General features: G+C 41.7%; 1 protein-coding gene across 2 annotated transcripts; it reads left to right on the forward strand.

Moving 5' to 3' along the window:
• The first annotated feature begins 1265 nt into the window (after nt 1–1265).
• On the forward strand, nt 1266–19659 carry tmem19 (transmembrane protein 19). 2 transcript variants are annotated; one of them, XM_078417338.1, is made up of 7 exons: nt 1266–1410; nt 2143–2286; nt 7073–7186; nt 12237–12374; nt 14108–14362; nt 16580–16789; nt 17380–19658. In XM_078417338.1, exons 2-7 carry the CDS (start codon nt 2199–2201, stop codon nt 17550–17552), a joined length of 978 nt encoding a protein of 325 aa, XP_078273464.1. In that variant the 5' UTR covers nt 1266–1410; nt 2143–2198; the 3' UTR covers nt 17553–19658. The 2 variants fall into 2 exon arrangements, with proteins under 2 accessions (XP_078273464.1, XP_078273465.1); XM_078417339.1 differs by having other exon boundaries at nt 1268–1366; nt 17380–19659.
• The last annotated feature ends 1261 nt before the right edge of the window (nt 19660–20920 follow it).

Here is a 20920-nt window from a genome sequence, read left to right on the forward strand (position 1 = left end):
TTTTGTAAGTTTCTATAAGATCCCCCCTCAATCTTCTAAATTCCAGCAAGTACAAGCCGAGTCTATCCAGTCTTTCTTCACATGAAAGTCCTGCCATCCCAGGAATCAATCTGGTGAACCTTCTCTGTACTCCCTCTATGGCAAGAATGTCTTGCCTCAGATTAGGAGACCAAAACTGTATGCAATACTCCAGGTGTGGTCTCACCAATGCCCTGTACAACTGCAGCAGAACCTCCCTGCTCCTATACTCAAATTCCCTCGCTATGAATGCCAACATACCATTCGCTTTCTTCACTGCCTGCTGCACCTGCATGCCTACTTTCAATGACTGGTGTATCACGACACCCAGGTCTCGTTGCATCTCCCCTTCTCCTAGTTACATACAACTATGTAATTCCTAAAGCTTGTTCAACGGTATATCCTGTTATCCCTGAGAAGGATGTCTGGGAAAGACGATGGACAATGCTCTCGTTAAGATTAGGATGTGGCTAACTGTTGACTATTTGTGGGAGTGTGTAAACAGGACCTTCCATGGTATGATAAGGATCCTTACCTTCGACTAATGACTTATTGTGTGGAATATTTTATGACTGTAGGGTGTCAAGTATATTGTATTTGATAGTTTGTGATTGATTTGAAGGAAACTTGTGTTAAACATTCTTGCTGCAAATTCTGTATAAAAATGCTGCGAAAATGCTGTATCTTTGAGTGGAAGCAAGGGGAGTGCTGAGTATGGTCATACACCCTTAGCACTGGTCCCCCCCACTCCCGTCTGACGATAATTAAAGCTTTGCATGGTTTACCTTTAACTGTTTTTGTGTTGTTGTCTGTTTTAAGAACCGAACTTTAACAGTCCAGACCCTTCTTCAGACTCAGGGGAGAGGGAGACACAGGGATAAGGAAGGGTAAAGTGTGTGAAAACGAAACATCAAAAGAGACGAGGCTCAAGGAAAATGTAGGATAGATCATTGTTAGCAGAAGGTGACAACAAAGAGTTGGAGAGCAGGAGGAATCACCGAGGGGGAGCGGCCATGATTGAACGGTGGGGCAGGCGTGCTGGGCCGAATGGCCCCCTAATGCTTTTATTCACAAAATGCTGGAGTAACTCAGCAGGTCAGGCAGCAAATGGCCCCCTAATGCTGCTCCTTACGACCTCACATGACCTTAGTTCTGAGCAAAGACAATAGAGTCAGTCGGTCGCTCGGTCCTCCAGCCGCTGCTGTTCCCCGGCCCGCTGGGTGGCGCTGCTCCGGGAGCCGCGTTTACCGGAGGCGGAGCGGGCACTGAGCGGAGCTGGAGCAATGAGGAGATGAAACGCAGAGTGATGTACAGCTGAAGAACGGGGGCTGAACCCACTGGACATCAGGTGCATATATATCCCGCACACCGAAACTTCTTAGGGCACTGACGGTGAGAAAAATGGTAATCGTGTTCCCTCAGCGTGGGACGCGCAGAGGTATTGCGAGCAGGGCCGAGCGGTCCCATCCTCATCCTCATCACCACCCCCATCCCCACACCCATCCCCATCCCCACACCCATCCCCACACCCATCCCCATCCCCACCCCCATCCCCACCCCCACCCCCATCCCCACCCCCATCTCCAGCCACATCCCCATCCCCACCCCCATCCCCACACCCATCCCCATCCCCATACCCATCACCACCCCCATCCCCATCACCACCCCCATCCCCATCACCACCCCCATCACCACCCCCATCACCACCCCCATCCCCATCCCCACCCCCATCCCCATCTCCAGCCACATCCCCATCCCCACCCCCATCCCCACCACCACCACCACCCCCATCCCCATCACCACCCCCATCCCCATCACCACCCCCACCCCCATCCCCATCCCCAGCCACATCCCCATCACCACCCCCATCCCCACCCCCATCTCCAGCCACATCCCCATCCCCACCCCCACCCCCATCCACACCCCCCACCCCCATCCACACCCCCCACCCCCATCCCCACCCACCCCCATCCCCACCCCATCACCACCCCCATCCCCAGCCACATCCCCATCCCCATGGCAGCCTTGTAGTTTCCAGTGCAGTGCACTCTGATCTCTCTTTGATTCATTCTTGCTGCTTGGCGGCAATGTTACACAATGTTTTGTTTCTTTTTCTGACTTTAGGCACAGTGCAAGGCGCAACGATCAACGGGGTGGCTTTGTATGACGAATTAGTAAACATGATGGCAAATATTCTGATTCTGATTGGGATAATGATCATGTCGTTGACGTTTTGGGTTGTGTCCATGACAGCAAGTAGCTATTATGGTAAGTTGCTCGTTCTGAGTGTGTGTCTGAGAGTGTGTGTGTGAGTCTGTGAGAGTGTGTGTCTGTGAGAGTGTGTGGGTCTGAGAGTGTGTGAGCGTGTGTATGTGTGTGTCTGAGAGTGTGTGTGTGTCTGTGAGGGTGTGTGTGTCTGAGAGTGCGTGCGTCTGAGAGTGTGTGGCTGAGAGTGTGTCTGAGAGTGTGCGTGTGGCTGAGAGTGTGTGTCTGAGAGTGTGTGTGTCTGAAAGTGTGTGTGTCTGAGAGTGTGTGTGTGTCAGAGAGTATATGTGTGTGTCTGAGAGTGTGTGTGTCTGAGAGTGTGTGTGTGTGTCTGAAAGTGTATGTCTGAGAGTGTGACTGAGAGTGTGTGTGTCTGAGAGAGTGTGTGTGTGTCTGAGAGTGTGTAAGTCTGAGAGTGTATGCCTGAGAGTATGTGTGTGTGTCTGTGTGAGGGTGTGTGTGTGTGAATGTGTGTGTGTCTGTGAGTTTGTGTGCGTGTGTCTGAGTGTGTGTCTGAGAATGTGTGTCAGAGAGTATATGTGTGTCTGAGAGAGTGTATGCGTGTGTGTGTCTGTGAGAATGTGTATGTGTCTGTGAGATTGTGGGTGTGTGTGTGTGTCTGAGAGTGCATGTGTGTGTATGTCTGAGAGTGTGTGTGTCTGAGGGTGTGTGACTGAGAGTGTGTGTCTGAGAGTGTGTGTCTGAGAGTGTGTGTCTGAGAGTGTGTGTGTCTGAGAGTGTGTGTCTGAGAGTGTGTGTGTCTGAGAGTGTGTGCCTGAGTGTGTGTCTGAGAGTGTGTGTGACTGAGAGTGTGTGACTGAGAGTGTGTGTGTGTGTCTGGGAGTGTGTATGTCTGAGAGTGTGTGCCAGAGAGTGTATGTGTGTGTGTCTGTGTGAGGATGTGTGTGTGTGTGTGTGTCTGAGTTTGTGTGCGTGTGTCTGAGTGTGTGTGTGTCTGAGAGTGTGTGTGTGTCTGAGCGTATATGTGTGTGTGTCAGAGTGTATGTGTGTGTGTGTCTGAGAGTGTATGCGTGTGTCTGTGAGTGAGTGTGTGTGTGTCTGAGAGAGTGTGTATCTGAGAGTGTGTGTGTGTCTGAGAGTATGTGTGATGTGTGTGTGTGTCTGAGAGTATGTTTGTGTATGCCTGTTTGTGTGTATGTGTGTGTGTCTGAGAATGTATACTTGTGTGTGTGGCTGAGCGTGTGTGTGTCTGAGAGTGTATGCGTGTGTGTCTGAGAGTATGCGTGTGTGTCTGAGAGTGTGCGTGTGTGTCTGGGAGTGTGTGTGTCTGAGAGTGTATGCGAGTGTGTTTGTCTGAGAGTGTGTGTGTGTCTGAGTGTGTGTCTGAGTGTGTGCGTCTGCGTGTGTGCGTCTGAGTGTATGCGTCTGAGTGTATGCGTCTGAATGTGTGTGTCTGAGTGTGTGTGTCTGAGTGTGTGTGTCTGAGTGTGTGTGTCTTAGTGTGTGTGTCTGAGAGTGTATGCCTGTTTGTGTGTAAGTGTGTCTGAGAATGTATACTTGTGTGTGTGGCTGAGCGTGTGTGTCTGAGAATATGCGTGTGTGTCTGAGAGTGTATGCTTGTGTGTGTCTGAGAGTTTATGCATGTGTGTCTGGGAGTGTGTGTGTGTCTAAGAGTGTATGCGCGTGTGTGTCTGAGAGTATGCGTGTGTGTCTGGGAGTGTGTGTGTGTCTGAGAGTGTATGCGTGTGTGTATGTCTGAGAGTGTGTGTGTCTGAGAGTGTGTGTGTGAGACTGGATATGTGTGTGTCTGAGAGTGTCTGTGCCTGAGAGTGTGTGTGTGTGTGTGTCTGAGTGTGTGTGTGTGTGTCTGAGTGTGTGTGTCTGAGTGTGTGTCTGAGTGTGTGTATTAGTGTGAGAGTATGTCAGTGTGTGTGTCTGAGTGTGCGTGTGTGTGTGTCTGAGTGCGTGTGTCTGAGAGTGTGTGTGACTGAGAGTGTGTGTGTCTGAGAGTGTATGTCTGAGAGTGTATGTGTCTGTGTGTGTCTGAGTTTGTGTGCGTGTGTCTGAGTGTGTGTGTGTCTGAGAGTGTGTGTGTGTCTGAGCGTATATGTGTGTGTCAGTGTATGTGTGTGTGTGTGTGTCTGAGAGTGTGTATGCGTGTGTGTGTGAGAGTGAGTGTGTGTCTGAGAGTGTGTATCTGAGTGTGTGTGTGTGTGTCTGAGAGTATGTGTGATGTGTCTGAGTGTATGTTTGTGTGTATGTCTGTTTGTGTGTAAGTGTGTGTGTCTGAGAATGTATACTTGTGTGTGTGGCTGAGCGTGTGTCTGAGAGTATGCGTGTGTGTCTGAGAGTGTATGCGTGTGTGTGTCTGAGAGTGTATGCGCGTGTGTCTGAGAGTGTATGCGTGTGTGTCTGGGAGTGTGTGTGTCTGAGAGTGTATGCGTGTGTGTGTGTCTGAGAGTGTGTGTCTGAGAGCGTGTGTGTCTGAGAGTGTGAGTCAGACTGGATATGTGTGTGTCTGAGAGTGTGTGTGTCTGTGCCTGAGAGTGTGTGTCTGAGTGTGTGTGTGTCTGAGTGTGTGTGTGTCTGAGTGTGTGTGTGTCTGAGTGTGTGTGTGTCTGAGTGTGTGTGTGTCTGAGTGTGTGTGTCTGTGTGTGTGTGTCTGAGTGTGTGTGTGTCTGAGAGTGAGTGTGTGTGTGTCTGAGAGAGTGTGTGTGTATCTGAGAGTGTGTGTGTGTCTGAGAGTATGTGTGATGTGTGTGTGTCTGAGAGTATGTTTGTGTGTATGCCTGTTTGTGTGTAAGTGTGTGTGTGTGTCTGAGAATGTATACTTGTGTGTGTGGCTGAGTGTGTGTGTGTCTGAGAGTGTATGCGTGTGTGTCTGAGAGTATGCGTGTGTGTCTGAGAGTGTATGCGTGTGTGTGTCTGAGTGTATGCGAGTGTGTGTCTGAGAGTGTTTGTCTGAGAGTGTTTGTGTGTCTGAGTGTGTGTGTCTTAGTGTGTGTGTCTTAGTGTGTGTGTCTTAGTGTGTGTGTCTGAGAGTGTATGCCTGTTTGTGTGTAAGTGTGTGTGTGTGTCTGAGAATGTATACTTGTGTGTGTGGCTGAGCGTGTGTGTCTGAGAATATGCGTGTGTGTCCGAGAGCGTATGCGCGTGTGTGTCTGAGAGTGTATGCGTGTGTGTCTGGGAGTGTGTGTGTCTGAGAGTGTATGCGTGTGTGTGTCTGAGAGTGTGTGTGTCTGAGAGTGTGTGTGAGTGAGACTGGATATGTGTGTGTCTGAGAGTGTCTGTGCCTGAGAGTGTGTGTGTCTGAGTGTGTGTGTGTGTGTCTGAGTGTGTGTGTGTCTGAGTGTGTGTGTGTGTGAGTGTGTGTGTGTGTGTGTCTTAGTGTGAGAGTGTGTGTGTGTCTGAGAGTGCGTGTGTCTGAGAGTGCGTGTGACTGAGAGTGTGTGTGTGTCTGAGAGTGTGTGTCTGAGAGTGTATGTCTGAGAGTGTGTGCCTGAGAGTATGTGTGTGTGTGTCTGTGTGAGGGTGTGTGTGTGTGTCTGTGAGTTTGTGTGCGTGTGTCTGAGTGTGTGTGTGTGTCTGAGAGTGTGTGTGTCTGAGCGTATATGTGTGTGTGTCAGAGTGTATGTGTGTGTGTGTGTCTGAGAGTGTGTATGCGTGTGTGAGAGTGAGTGTGTGTGTCTGAGAGTGTGTATCTGAGTGTGTGTGTGTGTCTGAGAGTATGTGTGATGTGTCTGAGTGTATGTTTGTGTGTATGCCTGTTTGTGTGTAAGTGTGTGTGTCTGAGAATGTATACTTGTGTGTGTGGCTGAGCGTGTGTGTCTGAGAGTATGCGTGTGTGTCTGAGAGTGTATGCGTGTGTGTGTCTGAGAGTGTATGCGTGTCTGAGAGTATGCGCGTGTGTGTCTGAGAGTGTATGCGTGTGTGTCTGGGAGTGTGTGTGTCTGAGAGTGTATGCGTGTGTGTGTGTCTGAGAGTGTGTCTGAGAGCGTGTGTGTCTGAGAGTGTGAGTCAGACTGGATATGTGTGTGTCTGAGAGTGTGTGTGTGTCTGTGCCTGAGAGTGTGTCTGAGTGTGTGTCTGAGTGTGTGTGTGTGTCTGAGTGTGTGTCTGAGTGTGTCTGAGTGTGTGTGTCTGAGTGTGTGTCTGAGTGTGTGTGTGTCTGAGTGTGTGTGTGTGTCTGAGTGTGTGTGTCTGAGTGTGAGAGTGTGTGTGTCTGAGTGTGCGTGTGTGTGTGTGTCTGAGAGTACATGTGTGTGCCTGAGAGTGTGTGTGTGTTGCCACATATTTTAACCCCTTGAGTGTAATACATTCTCATTACCAAATTTTGTACATTAAGAACATAATTTAAATATCTTTTTGATCCAGTGTGATTAAACATTACACAGTCATAGGGCTATACAGTATACAAACAGCCCTTTGGTCCACCTTGTCCATGCTGACCGAATTAACATTGTAAGCTGGAACATTTGTCTGAATTTGGCCCATATCCCCCTAAACCCTTCCCATCCACATATCAGTCCAATTGTCTTACAGTACCAATTGCCCTATTAATATTATTAACCTATAAATAAATGTATTAATCATGTTGGTTTAAAAAATATTGGTACTGTTTCATACCTATTTGAACTGAAACCAAAGACGTACAGGTATGTAGGTTAATTGGCTGGGTAAAAGTAAAAATTGTCCCTAGTGTGTGTAGGATAGTGTTAATGTGCGGGGATCGCTGGGCGGCACGGACTTGGTGGGCCGAAAAGGCCTGTTTCCGGCTGTATATATATGATATGATATGATATGAAACCGTTGGCTTTGCTTTCCACAGATAATCTACGACCTGTGTCACCCTGGCGATGGATGTTTTCGGTGATAGTTCCACTGATTATTACTTCGCATGCACTAAAGAACAAGAGTCTTGACTACAGTGGCGCTATTGGAGGTGAAGTTTAACTCAAAAATTTTTGCTAAATCATTTACAGTTTGTCACTGTCACATTGTCCCTAATTGTTTCTTGAAATGTCCAACAGTATGACATTAATTTTTAATCCCTAATTTAGTTTATGGTATTGCTTTAGATTTGGGCATTATCATTATCATATAATTAATATATTTTTTAAATCTTTGATTGTGTTAATCTGAACAACAATAATCATATCAACCAAACTATAGAGTTACACAGAATAAGAGGAATGTTTTGAGTTAGTGATAGTTTTTCCCGAAAATGATTCAGTATATTTCCATTGAATTTACACTATGATTCCTTGTTCCAATAACGTCTAATATTTTTGGGTTAAAAGATAATTTAAAACATCATTTGTTGGGCTTTTGGGGAAAAATGGGTTGGGGAGGAGGTAGAACTAATGGAATAATGCTCTGGGTGCAACCATTGACAAAATGTGCTGTACAATTCTATGAATTTCATTTGATTATTCCATTATCCTGTATATAACCAATAGTTCTGTTTGTTAAACTTATTTTAACATAATTCGGAAATTTGGTGGTTTTTCCTCTGAGCACAAAATGCCAATATTTTGGTAATGTGAACAATTATATATCCAATGTTGGAGCCTGATATATTTTTCAACCTGAGTGAGAAAATAAGTAGGTACACAAGGATTCCATATGAACCCTGTTCTTCTGTTCAATAATATCATTGCCTCAAATCCTCTTTCTTGCATGTTCTCAAACTTAATCTTATCATTGAATTTATTGAATACATTTTAGCTTCAAAACTTTATTGGGAAGAGAATAACAAAGATTCATGATCTTCCCGAGGGAAGTAATTCTTCCTCATTGCCATCTAAAAATAACAACCCAAGGTCTAGATTCCGACAAACACTTTCTCAGCCTCTATCCCACTCAAAAACTTTTATTTCAATATTACCTTGTGTGCTTCAAAATCCCAAAAGCCTTTCCTTTTGTTAACCATATCATCCCAGGATTCAGCTGAGTGAGCATTCTCTAAATTGCCTTTGTAGCAAAAATATCCCTCTTTAAATACAGAGACCAAAGCTATATGCAGAACTAGTGATGGAGCCTCACTAGTTTTGTAGCTTCAGTCCAGTTGAAGCAAGACTACCCTTTCTCAATAAAGGCCAATGTTCCTTTTGTCTTACTAATTACCAACTGGTTGGAGTATTCAATGACATCTTCAACCCCTATCATCTGCGATCTGAAGTTCCCACCTGCTTTAAATGGGCATCTAACATACCCAAGGAGTGCAAGGTGACCTGCCGTCCAGTAGCACTTGCATACACACACACATTCTGACATGAATAAAGTCCTACTCAGAAATGACCTGGATCTGTTTGAATTTGCCTATTGCCACAACAGGTCAACAGCTCCTATCACCGCTCTACCCTGTGCCATCTGGATAACAGGAACACACGTTATCGACTACAGTTCAGCGTTGAACACAATCATGGCCTCATAAATATTGTTGGCTGATTCATGGTGGTGAGGAGTCAGCATATAGGTGAGGGATAGAATAACTGGGGTGGGGTTTCACAACAACAATCTTTCATCAGCATCACATAAACCAAGGAACTAATTGTTGAATATCGAAAGGGGAAGTTGGGAGACCATGTGCCATACTTCACTGGTGGGTTGGCAGTGGAGATAGTTTCGATCTTGGATGATGCGTCCTGGGCCCAGCACATAGATGTAATCAAGAAGAAGGTGAGCCAGTGTCTCTACTTTTTTTTTAAGTGATTGGGCAGGTCACTGAAGACCGCAACAAGCTTCTGCAGATCCACTGCAGAAAGCCTCATGACAAGTTGCATCATGTCCTGGCATGCCAATTCCAATGTACAGGAAAGCAAGAGGCTGCAGAGAATGGTTGTCCCAGCTTGGTCCATTACGGGCATGGCGTTCCCCTACTTTCAAAAGCATCCACATAAGGCGCTGCCTCGAGAAGACGGCATCTATTATTCAGGATCCCCACCATCTGGGCCATGCCCTCTTCTCACTGCCACCATTGGACAGGAGGTACAGAAGTCTCACGCTCCACACCACTTTCCTATAACTATTAGGTTCTTGAGCAAATCCGCACAACTCGACAATGGGACATTCCGGACCACTTCTTGCACCACTGTGGACTTGTTTTCTGCTTTTACACAAATGTCTTATTTTTGCACTTTATTTTAATTTTAATTGTTGAATTTATGTGTAATTCATGTTTTTGTGTGTTATCAGAGTGTTTTGTGTGTTATTAGAGTGCATGCCTTTGGTGCTGTGAGCATGGTTTTCATTATGCCTGTTACTCGCTGCATTTGTGCATATGATAATAAACTGATTTGATTTCCTGTATGCTGACTATCTCTTTGTGTTAAAGAACACCTAGGTACTGTTCTGTCGCATCATCCTATAGTTTCCAATTAAACAATGTTTTGTTTTTTCTATTGTTGCTGCTAAAATGCATAGCCTCACATCTTCACCCTTTATATTCACTTGCCCTTTTGCTGATTCGCATAATCTACATCTTTAAAATGCCCTTTTTGTCCTCATCACCTATTTTCCTTCGTATTTTGGATTGTCAACAGATTGGGTGACAATATTAATGTTTTTTTTAACTGTCTGTAGAGACCGTTGATATATGGGGCATTTCTGGTCATCTTTTTGGATTCAGATCTCCAACATCTCTGGCCATAATTTTACTCTTTATTATGAACCTCTTTTTTTTCTTTTTGCCCTCGTTTTCCCTTGTTGATCTTATTAATCTATCAAACATGCAGCTCTAAACCACAGAGTTGTCTTAGCAACCTTGGCCTGATCTTTAGTTCTTTCCATTCCTTACTCAACCTGTTTACAATTTAAAACTGTTTTCTCACTTTTGTAGTTCTGATGAACTCAAAATAGTGTTTCTTTCCACAGACTTGTTGAGTGTTTCCCTGCATTTTAAGCTACATTGCAATTGGTTCCTTTGCCTATCTCTAAGATTGATTCATAAACACACTGAGTTCCCAACAATGATCCCTATAGCACCTGGCTAATTATAAGTTTCCATCCTAAAAATAATCCATTAATCCCAATTTGTTTTCTGTTAGTTAACATGTCCTCTAGCCATGTGGACATTTTGGAGATACAAATTCACTTTTTTACAGATTGCACTTTACCCTTTGTGCTCATTGCATACACATAAACACTATTTGACAAAAGTTTTTTAAACCTAGTCAGTTGCTTTCAGATACCAAATACTCAGTTTATGAAAAATTTACACCACAAATTAATCAGTTGTGCAGCACTTTGGTCAACGTGGGTTGTTTTTAAATGTGCTATACAAATAAAATTGACTTGACTTGACAAATTACTCCCTGAACTACCTCCTCGTCGTTGTCGTTTTAGATACTCTTCCATGGGAACAGTCTCTGACTATATGCCCTGTTTATGCCTCATAATTTTATATAGCTCAGTCTTGTCATCTCTCAGCCATTTTTTCTCCAAGGAAAATGGACCCATCTTATTTAATCTCTCCTTCAATAACTCAAGCCTTTCCATCCAGACAACAACCTTCAACGTTTGTACACTCTCTTTAGCTTAATCACACCTTAATCACATCTTTCTTGGGGTGCATGACCGAGAATTACGTAGCATACTCCAAGTGAAGCCTAACCAACGATGTGTACAGTTGGAACATGCATGCCATATGGCACATGCATGCCATATGCTTTCTGTGCCAACATCTCACTTTCAGGGAGATGTGTTTGTACTCCTTAGACTCTTGGTTTCCTCTTGCATCGCAAAGATGCATGGGTCTGTAAGTTAATTGGCCATTGATAATTGCTCCTCATGCATAGATGAGTGCTAGACTCTGCAAGTTGATTGGAATGTTTGTGTAGGATTAGTTTAAACCGGTCTACAAAAAATGGTAAACTGCTGGAGTAACTCAGCGGATCAGCGAGCATCTCTGAAAGGTTATGGATAGACGACTTTTCGGGTTTGAGTTCATAAATGAGTAACCGGTGCAGAATTGGTCGACTGAAAGGCCTGTTTTCATACTCTATGAATACAATGTTTTGTAACTTTGATGTATCATGCAGAAATAATTTTTATCATATTTGCAAATTGACTTTTGCAATTAAATTCAATCAGTGCTCACTTCAAACAATTCAAACCTGAAACAGTTTTAAGATATCCTTAAATTGTGAAAATTACAATATTAATGAATGAATGTATTTGTTAACATTTTATTTTTCTTAGTAGTCTCCCATGATTCCATTCTGGCCTGAGGGAATGAATGTTCTATCCCTGTTCTCTTTCCGTTCATTGAGAAATTGAAGACTGAGACAATTGTGTAAAGCAGAACAGGACACCATTTCGTCTCGCATACTGTTTTTTTTTGTTGTATAATTGAAGACCTTATTACTTGCCCTACTTCGTTAACGTCCCATCTATTCAATAACCTATGAGTATTTTTGATAAGTTATCTATCTCCAAACAGCTCATTCTTCTGTATTAATCTTAAATTTGATAACAGTGACAATTCTTCACTCATTATTTCGTCAAAGCAACACCGCACATTTAAAAAAAATTCAGATTAAAAAGTTTTCATGGTGTAAATTTTATCCAAGTATTTTGAATGCTTAAGAATTAACAGTGCATCTCTTTCATCATGAAATACGTATGTTAGGGTCAAATTTTCTGGAAGTGAGGGTGTGTGCGTGAGCAATGGATGCGATAACAAAGACAAATGTTGTTAAATATCAATTTTGTTTTGTACGATGACCAAATTTGACAGTGGAGTATCGTGCATCTTATGGATGAAAGAAAATTGAAATTGACATGTTCAGAAGAGCAATTATTTACAGTGGCAATGATTTAATGAACTGTAACAGGATGTGAATTTTCCAAGATTATTTATCTATCTTTTAGCCGTTATCCTTCTCGATAATTATGGGCCTTTCAAAATTCATTTTACTGTAGTGTTCCTTGGTGAAAGTAAACTTGTTTGTATGGGGAATAATACTGCTTCTTTACACATTTTATTGCAGCTCTGCTTGTTGGAATCATCCTCACAGTTGCCAACTTCAGTTTCTTTTCTGCATTGCTAACTTTTTTTGTTAGCTCATCCAAACTTACAAAATGGAAGGCAGAAGCAAAGAAGCGTTTGGATGCAGAATATAAGGAAGGTAATGCTGCTAAATCATACATTTTATGCTCTAAATGTGACGTAAATTGTTAATAAAGCAAGTACATTTAAAACCTGAAGCTCTGTCTGTTTGCAGCACTCTGAGTATAAGATGAAAATGAGGAGTGATTGCCCAGCAATGTTATCTTTCTATCCATGGAATGCCTGACTAGCTGCAAATTTCCAGCATCTATATCCTTTCAACTTCTGTGTATATATTGAAATTACATTATCATAAACTCTTTGCAAACATTAATCTTTTGCATTTTTCTTTTTATAACTGTACAAGACTCTTTGTGCAATTTGCTAGACATTGGTTTTTACTATTACCTAATTTAAAAACAAGTCCAGAAAATAGTAAAATGGGTGATAATTTTTACCTGGCCTCTATTTCATCCATCTCGCCTTTCCACTGTTTTCAATATCACCAGCTGGGCTGAGAGTTATCTTTGCTCACCACCCTTATCTCTCCCTAAATCACTCCATCTTGTTCCTTTTGGTGTCATCTTAAGAGATGTCAAGACTTTTAACTTCAGCTATGCTTTTGGTAATCTCAAACTGTTCTAGTGTTTCATTTCTGATTTGCCCTGAGAAATGTTACTGTATTAACAGCTTTGAGTTACGAAGTTGTGGAAGGACAAACAAACTAACATCCATGTCCTCTCCTGGGTCAACAATGTTAGTGTTAAGACTGTCATTACATCCTTTGGCTATATAGGGCAGCCACATTGTTCAAGTGTCTGAAACCAGATTCCTGAAAATGGTACTTGACTCTGAGCACAGGGAGCTGCGAAGGGAACAGCCCCTGAAAAGCTGAAAGAGGAGGAATAGTGTCTGAGTGGTGGAATCTCTTGGAACATGCCTGAAATTGAACAATGATCCATCAAAGCAAAGGACGGTGAGGTGTAATTTGTGGACAGTGGTAGGGTGTCAGGGGTTAAAGGTAGGAGAATGGGGTTGAGTGGCAAAGATAGATTAGCCATGATTGAATGGCGGCGTAGACTTGACGGGCCGAATGGCCTATTTCTGCTGCGATAAATTATTAATTTATGAACTCTGTTCTTGCGCTGTCCAGCAGGAGAACGGTTGAGATCAGAGGCGCAGGAAATATGAGACACTACCTTGCCAATTGCCAATTATGGTAAAGAGAAAGTCATGGTTAAGGAAGCCAGAAAGATTAGTTAGTTTGCCATCAGACAAATTACTTTCATCTGATTCCTTTATAGCTGTAACAAATATTTTTGTTAGGAGGTGGAAAGTGGAAGAACTTTCACAACTAAGAATTACCAAGCATGTGCTTGAGTGACTTCAGGAGGAAACAAAAGATACTTTTGGATTTTCTAGGAGATTCAAATGTATTTATTTACTGTCATGACTTGTAATCAGCATCATAGAGCTGAAAGTAGATTCATATTTTGGGAGAAATTGCAGTGGCATGGAATAAAGAGGCAAAAAAAAGAAAGAAAACAAAGAAAATTCATACAGCAGATTGAAGGTGGATATTATTTTTCTTCAAAATTAAAATGTTAAGGAGGATGTTACTACAGAATTCTAACTATCTAATCCAGGTTTGAGAGCCATTGGAACCGATTTTATTATAAATTTGAATGCAAATCAATCTGAATGTTATTTCTAAAATGAGATGTGCAGTATATGTGACAGTGGCTGTTTGGAAGTGCATTTTGAGGTTGTTTTACCTGTATTTCCATCTATGATTATGCTTTTTGTTTACAGGGGGCCAGAGGAACTGGTTACAGGTATTCTGTAATGGCGGTATTCCTACAGAAATCGCCTTACTTTATATGATTGAAAATGGGCCAGGAGAAATCGCAATTAATTTTTCAAAACACTACACTGCCTCTTGGATGTGTCTGTCCCTCCTGGGTGCTCTGGCTTGCAGCTCAGGAGATACATGGGCATCAGAGGTAGGAAGTGTGGTTAGCAAGAGGCAACCAAGGCTGATAACCACTTGGGAAAAGGTACCCATTGGTAAGAATATACATTTAACTTTCCATGATGGTTCAATACTGATAATTCCAAAGAAGTTGAATTGTAATTATTTGAAATTTGTATATTTGTGAAAATTGAAGAAAATCATATACTGTACCAATACTGATTTTTGCAAAAATTGTGAAGTCTTACATTATAAACCTTTAACCACTACATTTTAGTTTTGGTGCAGAGTGTACTATTTTCCAAGCAGCACCAGCTGATAAACATCTATTCACAGAATGCCCCTTCTCATCCATGTATACCTTCTCTGGTACTTGCGGGATGCTCTCAGAACCCACCTCCATGTGCCTGCCCTTTCCGAGTGCCAGTAGAGGCTCCAGCCAGTTCTGGGAACATGCAATTGCCCCAGCTTGTCTATCCTTGCTGGGCCCATCACCTTCCTGCGCACCAGCTGCCTGATGTGGCCCTCTACTCCCTTGCACGTGTCCCAGCACCACCATCCCCACATACACCCACCCATATCCTCGCTGACCCTTCTGCCTGCACATACCTGCCCCTGTCCCTTGTTTGGGCTCCCTGCCTGTTCACATCACACCACACCCCTATCCTTCATTGTCTGTGTGCATCCTTGCTCCTTCCAGAATCTCCACGCTCCTGTGGGTGATGAGCACCCATCCACCACTTCCCAGACCCTCCCCCATCCACCTGTCCCCTTCCCAGATCATACACTGTCCCAGACATCTAGTCGTTTCTCAGTGCACCCTGCCCACACGTGTCCGTGTGCCTTCCTGAACCACCAGCAACACTCTCCCCAAGCAACTCTATGTACATGTCCCGTTATGGAGTCTGCACAAGTAGCCTATCCCTTCCCAGAACACCTTCATCATCTGCACGAGCGCCAAACTGCCCATGCCATTCCCAGATCTCACCGTCAATGCCATTACACATCCCCTTACAAAAAACACTTGCCTGAGTGCTGCCCCTTCTAATATCCTCATCTCTGTGCACCTCAGCTTAATCTCCTTCCCAATCACTGATGGCTTTTAATATATGCCAGGAGGATTGACTGGACACTGTTTATTGTGTGGTTATAGTTGTATGACATTTTATCCAATACAGTATTGGATACAAGTTCATTTTCTATCACTATATCATGCAAAACCTTAGAAAATATACATTGCTTTTGATGTATTTATTCCATTTGCTCTAATGATTTTGACTTAAATGATTTTCATTAAAATCTTTATATATAGAAAAAATTGAGTAAATTGGATGCTATTTAGTGTATGTACTATTCTATGCAGTATTTTGTTTAAATGTGCGCATTAAAAAAGAAAGCAATAGCTCTGAATATTTTGTTTTAAACATGCATATGCAATATAATTTCACTTATCTAAAACAAATGAATTGTACAACCTTATATCGTAAACATAAGGGTCACTTGAATTTGAAATTTAAAAATGACAGACTCATTAAAGTTTCAAAAAAATGTAGAGGCCATTCAGTCTGTGTCTGACAGCTATGATAGTTTTTTTTACTGATTTTCTTAACTTGAATCTTGTTATTTCCTTCCCTTTGTAATAATTGCCTATGTTTTATTTGTTCTATAATATACATCTCAATTGTCATGGAGTCGTACAGTGTGGAAACGGGCCCTTCAGCCCATCTTGCCCACGCCGGCCAACATGTTCCATCTAAACTAGTCCCACCTGCTTGCATTTGGCCTATATCCTTCTAAACCTGTCCTATCCATGTACCTGTCTAAATGTTTTATAAACATTTCAGTAATACCTGCAACGTACCTCATGTTGAAAATATACTACAACAAAACTTGCATTAAAAAAAGTTCTCAGTTGTAATGAATAGGCAGGCTTCTTCGTGTAGTTATCTGAAAGAACATAATATAAGGAATATAGACACAAGAAACTGCAGATGTTGGAACCTGGATAGAACACGGAATAGCAGCCAATTCTTCCATTAAATAAGATAATGGCATAACTGTTTGTTGACTTCAACTTCCCTTTGATTGCCCAATCTCAAGCTTGAATAAACATAATGACACAGCATTTCTGATTTAGCAGGTCTCTGGGTGAGAGAAATCAATCACCGCTGAATACCCAACCAAGTTAATTTCAATTGTTTTATATTTCATGCAGGTACAATCAATGTTAAATCTGTGTAAATATCCAAGGAAATGAAATTAAAGATCATTAGTTTTTTTAATAAGTAATAAAGTGAGTTAATTTCTTTCAGGTACAAATGGAGGAGTCACTTTTGTGGGTCTTGTCGCAAGTTTACTTGGTGGAACAGTTGTTGGGTTAGCCTACCTACTAACTCAGTTTATGTTTGTGGAGGATCTGGATCTTTCACCACCTCAGTGGCCAATTGTTTTATATGGTGCCGTGGCAGGTTTCCTTGGTTCCATTTTGGATTCCTATCTCGGTGCCACAATGCAGTATTCAGGTTTGTGTTGATTATTGTTATTATTATTAATTGCGAAATAAAAGTTATATCTCAACTCCTGATTAAAGATGGAAAAGTGAAGAACAGTAATTTTGTTGTTGAATGGTTGAGGTGAAAAGGAGAATTTGAAACTGAACAATTGGAAACTGAACGATTGATGATGCTATTAATAAATATGAAACTGGATTATTCCGTGTGATTGCACTATTCTCTAGTTTGGAAGAATTTATACCAATTATATTGTACTTGGGACAAAAAGCAACATCAATAATCAACTGCAGCATAGAATGCTTTGTAATATTCTATCTAATTTAAAGACCAGGCAAATTGATGAAACTTTACAAACTAATGTTGCAAATTCATAGCATTCCTACACTTAGTAAAATCATTTACATCTGCTACACATTAATGCTTAAAATTCTGAACTATTGAGATTCAAAGTATATGTTTACATACTACAGTAGAAATAAAGGTTTGTTTATAATAAATCGCTAAATGGTACCAAAATGGAGTAGGACTGCTTGCTTTATACGTGATGGTATGACAACTATAGGTCTATTAATTTGTTTACAATTTTTCTGACCTTGTAGGTTTTGATGAAGACAGTGGAATGGTTATTACTCGCATTACTCCAACTGCAAAGCACATATCAGGAAAACCTATCCTGGATAACAATGCTGTGAACCTCTTCTCTACCATCCTTATTGCTCTGCTATTGCCAGGAATAACCTGGCCTATGTGGCCAAGAAAACTAACAATATAGAAAGGTGTGAGGTGAGATCTATTAGTGCTGTAATCACACAACAGTCCGTGCTAATTGGAATAATGAACATGCACGAATATACTTTTAAGAGTTGAATTTAGTTGTGGAAATGAATTCTCAGGATCATAACGTGAAGGTTTAGTTTTTGCAACCTTGGACAAATGACATGGTTCACGCACAATTCTTTCATGTATTACTTCTCAGTGATTATGCTTATTATAACTTGAGAGAGGTTTGTAAGCGGGGCATAGATGGGATAGAAAGTATGCTTTTCCCCAGGAAAGGGGAATCCAAAACTGGAGGGCAGAGGTTTATGGTTAGAGGAAGAAATTTAAGAGATCTAAGGGGCAGGTTTTTCAAAGGTTGGTGGTTATATCAGTTGCCAGATGAAGAGGTACAGGTAGATTCAAGTATGTTTAAGACCAGTTGGACAGGTACTTGGATGGGAAAGAAGTAGAGTATTAAAGACCTAAAGCAGACAAATAAGATTTGTGCACATAGGCATCATGGTCGATGTGCATAGGTTGATCCATAGAGCTTTTACAGCTCCAACACTATTATTAAACACAGTCTCATTATTCCTGAGGCATAGAAGCACTGAGTTCCCATGGGAAAACTAAATCATGGACACCACTAAATTTCTTTCTTTTGTAAAAGCATTGACATTTATTAACATGAGTGATCTCGACCTGTTCCCAAACCTCAGTTTAGGAAGCCTTAAAAATAGTTTGGTTAGAGGCAGTGGAGGAGAGGTGGATTCTGAGAAAGGTGGAGCTAAAGGTGAAAGCTGAGATTATCACTTGTTTCCACACTAACTTTCATTCTAATGATTATGTAAATTGAAGGCCTTCCAAATCTCACTTGCCCAATTGTGTATGTAATAGAATCACAAGAGACTGCTGGAACCTGAAGCAAAAACAAACTGTTGGAGGAACTTAGTGGATCGAGCAACATCTGTGAGGGGAGAGAAATTGTTGGGCTTTCGGGTCAAAACCTGCATCAGGACCTGGAATGTGGTCCTTAGTCCTAATCCAGGATCTTGACCCGAAACGGCGACAGTTTCCCTCCTGTCCCACTGAGATGCTGCTCGACTCACTGAGTTGGTTTTTGTTGTATATATAATAAATTGACACTGATCTTTTGCTGTTGGAGTCAATGTTGCTGAAATTGGTGAGATTGAGAGAATTTCTGGGGTTTTGCACTTATCACCCAGAGTTCAGCGCTGCTCTCATTCCATATCATTAAGTCCTGCCCTAATTAGAGAGAGACTGAATTTAGGAGACTGTTCCTGAAGATTTAGGCAGGAGTTTCCCTTGCACATAGACACTACTGGAGAGGGCTGTAGAGAAATATGCAATGTTTACTAACGCCCTGTGTGGCTGAGTTCATGAGTATGTGGATCAGTAGATAACAAATCCCACAGATAAAGAGGACTGAGTGCTATTTTTTAAAATGTATATTGATATTCCTTTTGAAGATGCTTCTGTTAAAGCAGAAATGCTTTGCATTTTGTAACAATTCTTACTTTAAAAAAGTATTTTATTTGTACATAAGATGATTAGGTTGTGCAGAGTTTGTACGTTTTCCCTGTGACTGTGTGGGTTTTCTCCGGGTTCTCCAGTTTCCCCATGCACTCCAAAAGGTTTGTAGGTACAGGTTTGTAGGTTAATTGGCTTTGGTAAAATTGTAAAATCTCCCCAGTGTGTAGGATAGTGTTAGTGTACACTAACACGAGTCCTTGCTGGTCAGCGCGGACTCGGAGAGCCTGTTTTGTGCTGTATCTCTAAAGTCTAAAAAGTTTAAAGCTGGTTGAGAGGGCTAGTAGCATCACAATGTATTATTTCTTTCCAAAAACCAATAAGATTCTCAATTGTCATAAAAATTATTTTCTCCAATTTCTTAATTCAAAATGTTCTGAATCTAAAACTTCCCAATTTAAATGGCTAATCCAATATATTTTAGATAAACCAAGGCTGAAGAAAAATTAATGTGAATTATTCTGAAATGGTGTAAATTGCTATTTTTATTAAACTACATGTTCATTAGATTAATTTATGCTTTCTGTGATGTGTACAAAAATAGTTTGTGTATCCTTTTATCTAACTAAATTGATATAAAGTACAAATTTTGTTCATAACATTCGCTGTTAACTGAGTAAAATATGTTTGTATACTTAATGTATATCTTGACATGTGTGCAATTTTACGAATACTTAGTTATATCTATCATATTTTATTGTGCAATCACAAAAATAATTTTGCTTATCTGAAATAATACAGATCAATACTTACCTGTGTCCTTTGGTTTTATGTGGCTGAAATTGTAGAACTTCATTTTCATACTTATTAATTACTGATGGTTTCACAATAAATGTATCACTTATAAGATGCCATTCAGCCCTTATGTCAGTGCAAAGCTTAATTTTCCACTGCAGCTATACCCTGCCCATGACTTGTATCTTGATATTCCTTCCTGTCATAGAATTCCTCCATTTCTATTTTTTATAAAAAGCATCATAACAATTATTTTTATATCTTATGTGATTACTGATCTTTTGAGCATATTTTTTTGAAGTAATCTAGAGAATGTTCATGTATCAAGTAACAATTCACCAACCATCAAGTCAGTCTACCTCAGTGCACAGATATCTTGACTGCTTCTCATCTCTTTCCTTCACTTCTGTTCTCACACTATATCCAGCAGCACAGGGCAAGAACAGAGTTCCTCTGGTTCTTTCCTTCCATATCACCAGAGTCCATGTTGAACAGATCATCTTTTGCAATTTCTGCCAGTTCCAACTAGATTGCAATTTCTACCAGTTCAAAGTAACCTAGATTTCCAACTAGGTTCATGAATAGGCAAGAATTAGAGGGATACTAGACCAAGTGGACCTGTTTGGATCCAAACCTCTCCTGCATTGGGGCAGCACCTCTCCTCACCCCCTCCACTCTCCCCCCTTCCCTCCCTCCCCACTCCCTCCCCCCCACTCCATTTCCCTCAACCCCCCTTATCCTCCCCCCTCCCTCCCGCCCCCTCTCTCCACTCCCTCCCTCCCTAGGAGATAGATATAAACTTAAAAATGTGAATAACTTTAAAAATATAACACCGGTTTCATTTAAACTTCTTCCATCATCACCAAAGTGAGCAAGGTGGGCCAAAAATCGTCGGGCTATCGTGTACCGATTTGGCTGTAGTTCAGGAACGAACAAATAAGCAAACAAACAAACAAATGAGAGTTTCAGTATATAGATAGGCCAAATGAAGGGAAATGGAACCAGCTCAGTTGGGAGGCATCAATAAATTTGTTTACATGCTGTGTAATTGTTACTTTATGCATCAAATCCTCCAAGTGGAGGAACAGCACCTCA

Source organism: Rhinoraja longicauda, chromosome 20 (genome assembly GCF_053455715.1).
Source record: "Rhinoraja longicauda isolate Sanriku21f chromosome 20, sRhiLon1.1, whole genome shotgun sequence".
Classification (NCBI taxonomy): Eukaryota; Metazoa; Chordata; class Chondrichthyes; order Rajiformes; family Arhynchobatidae; genus Rhinoraja; species Rhinoraja longicauda.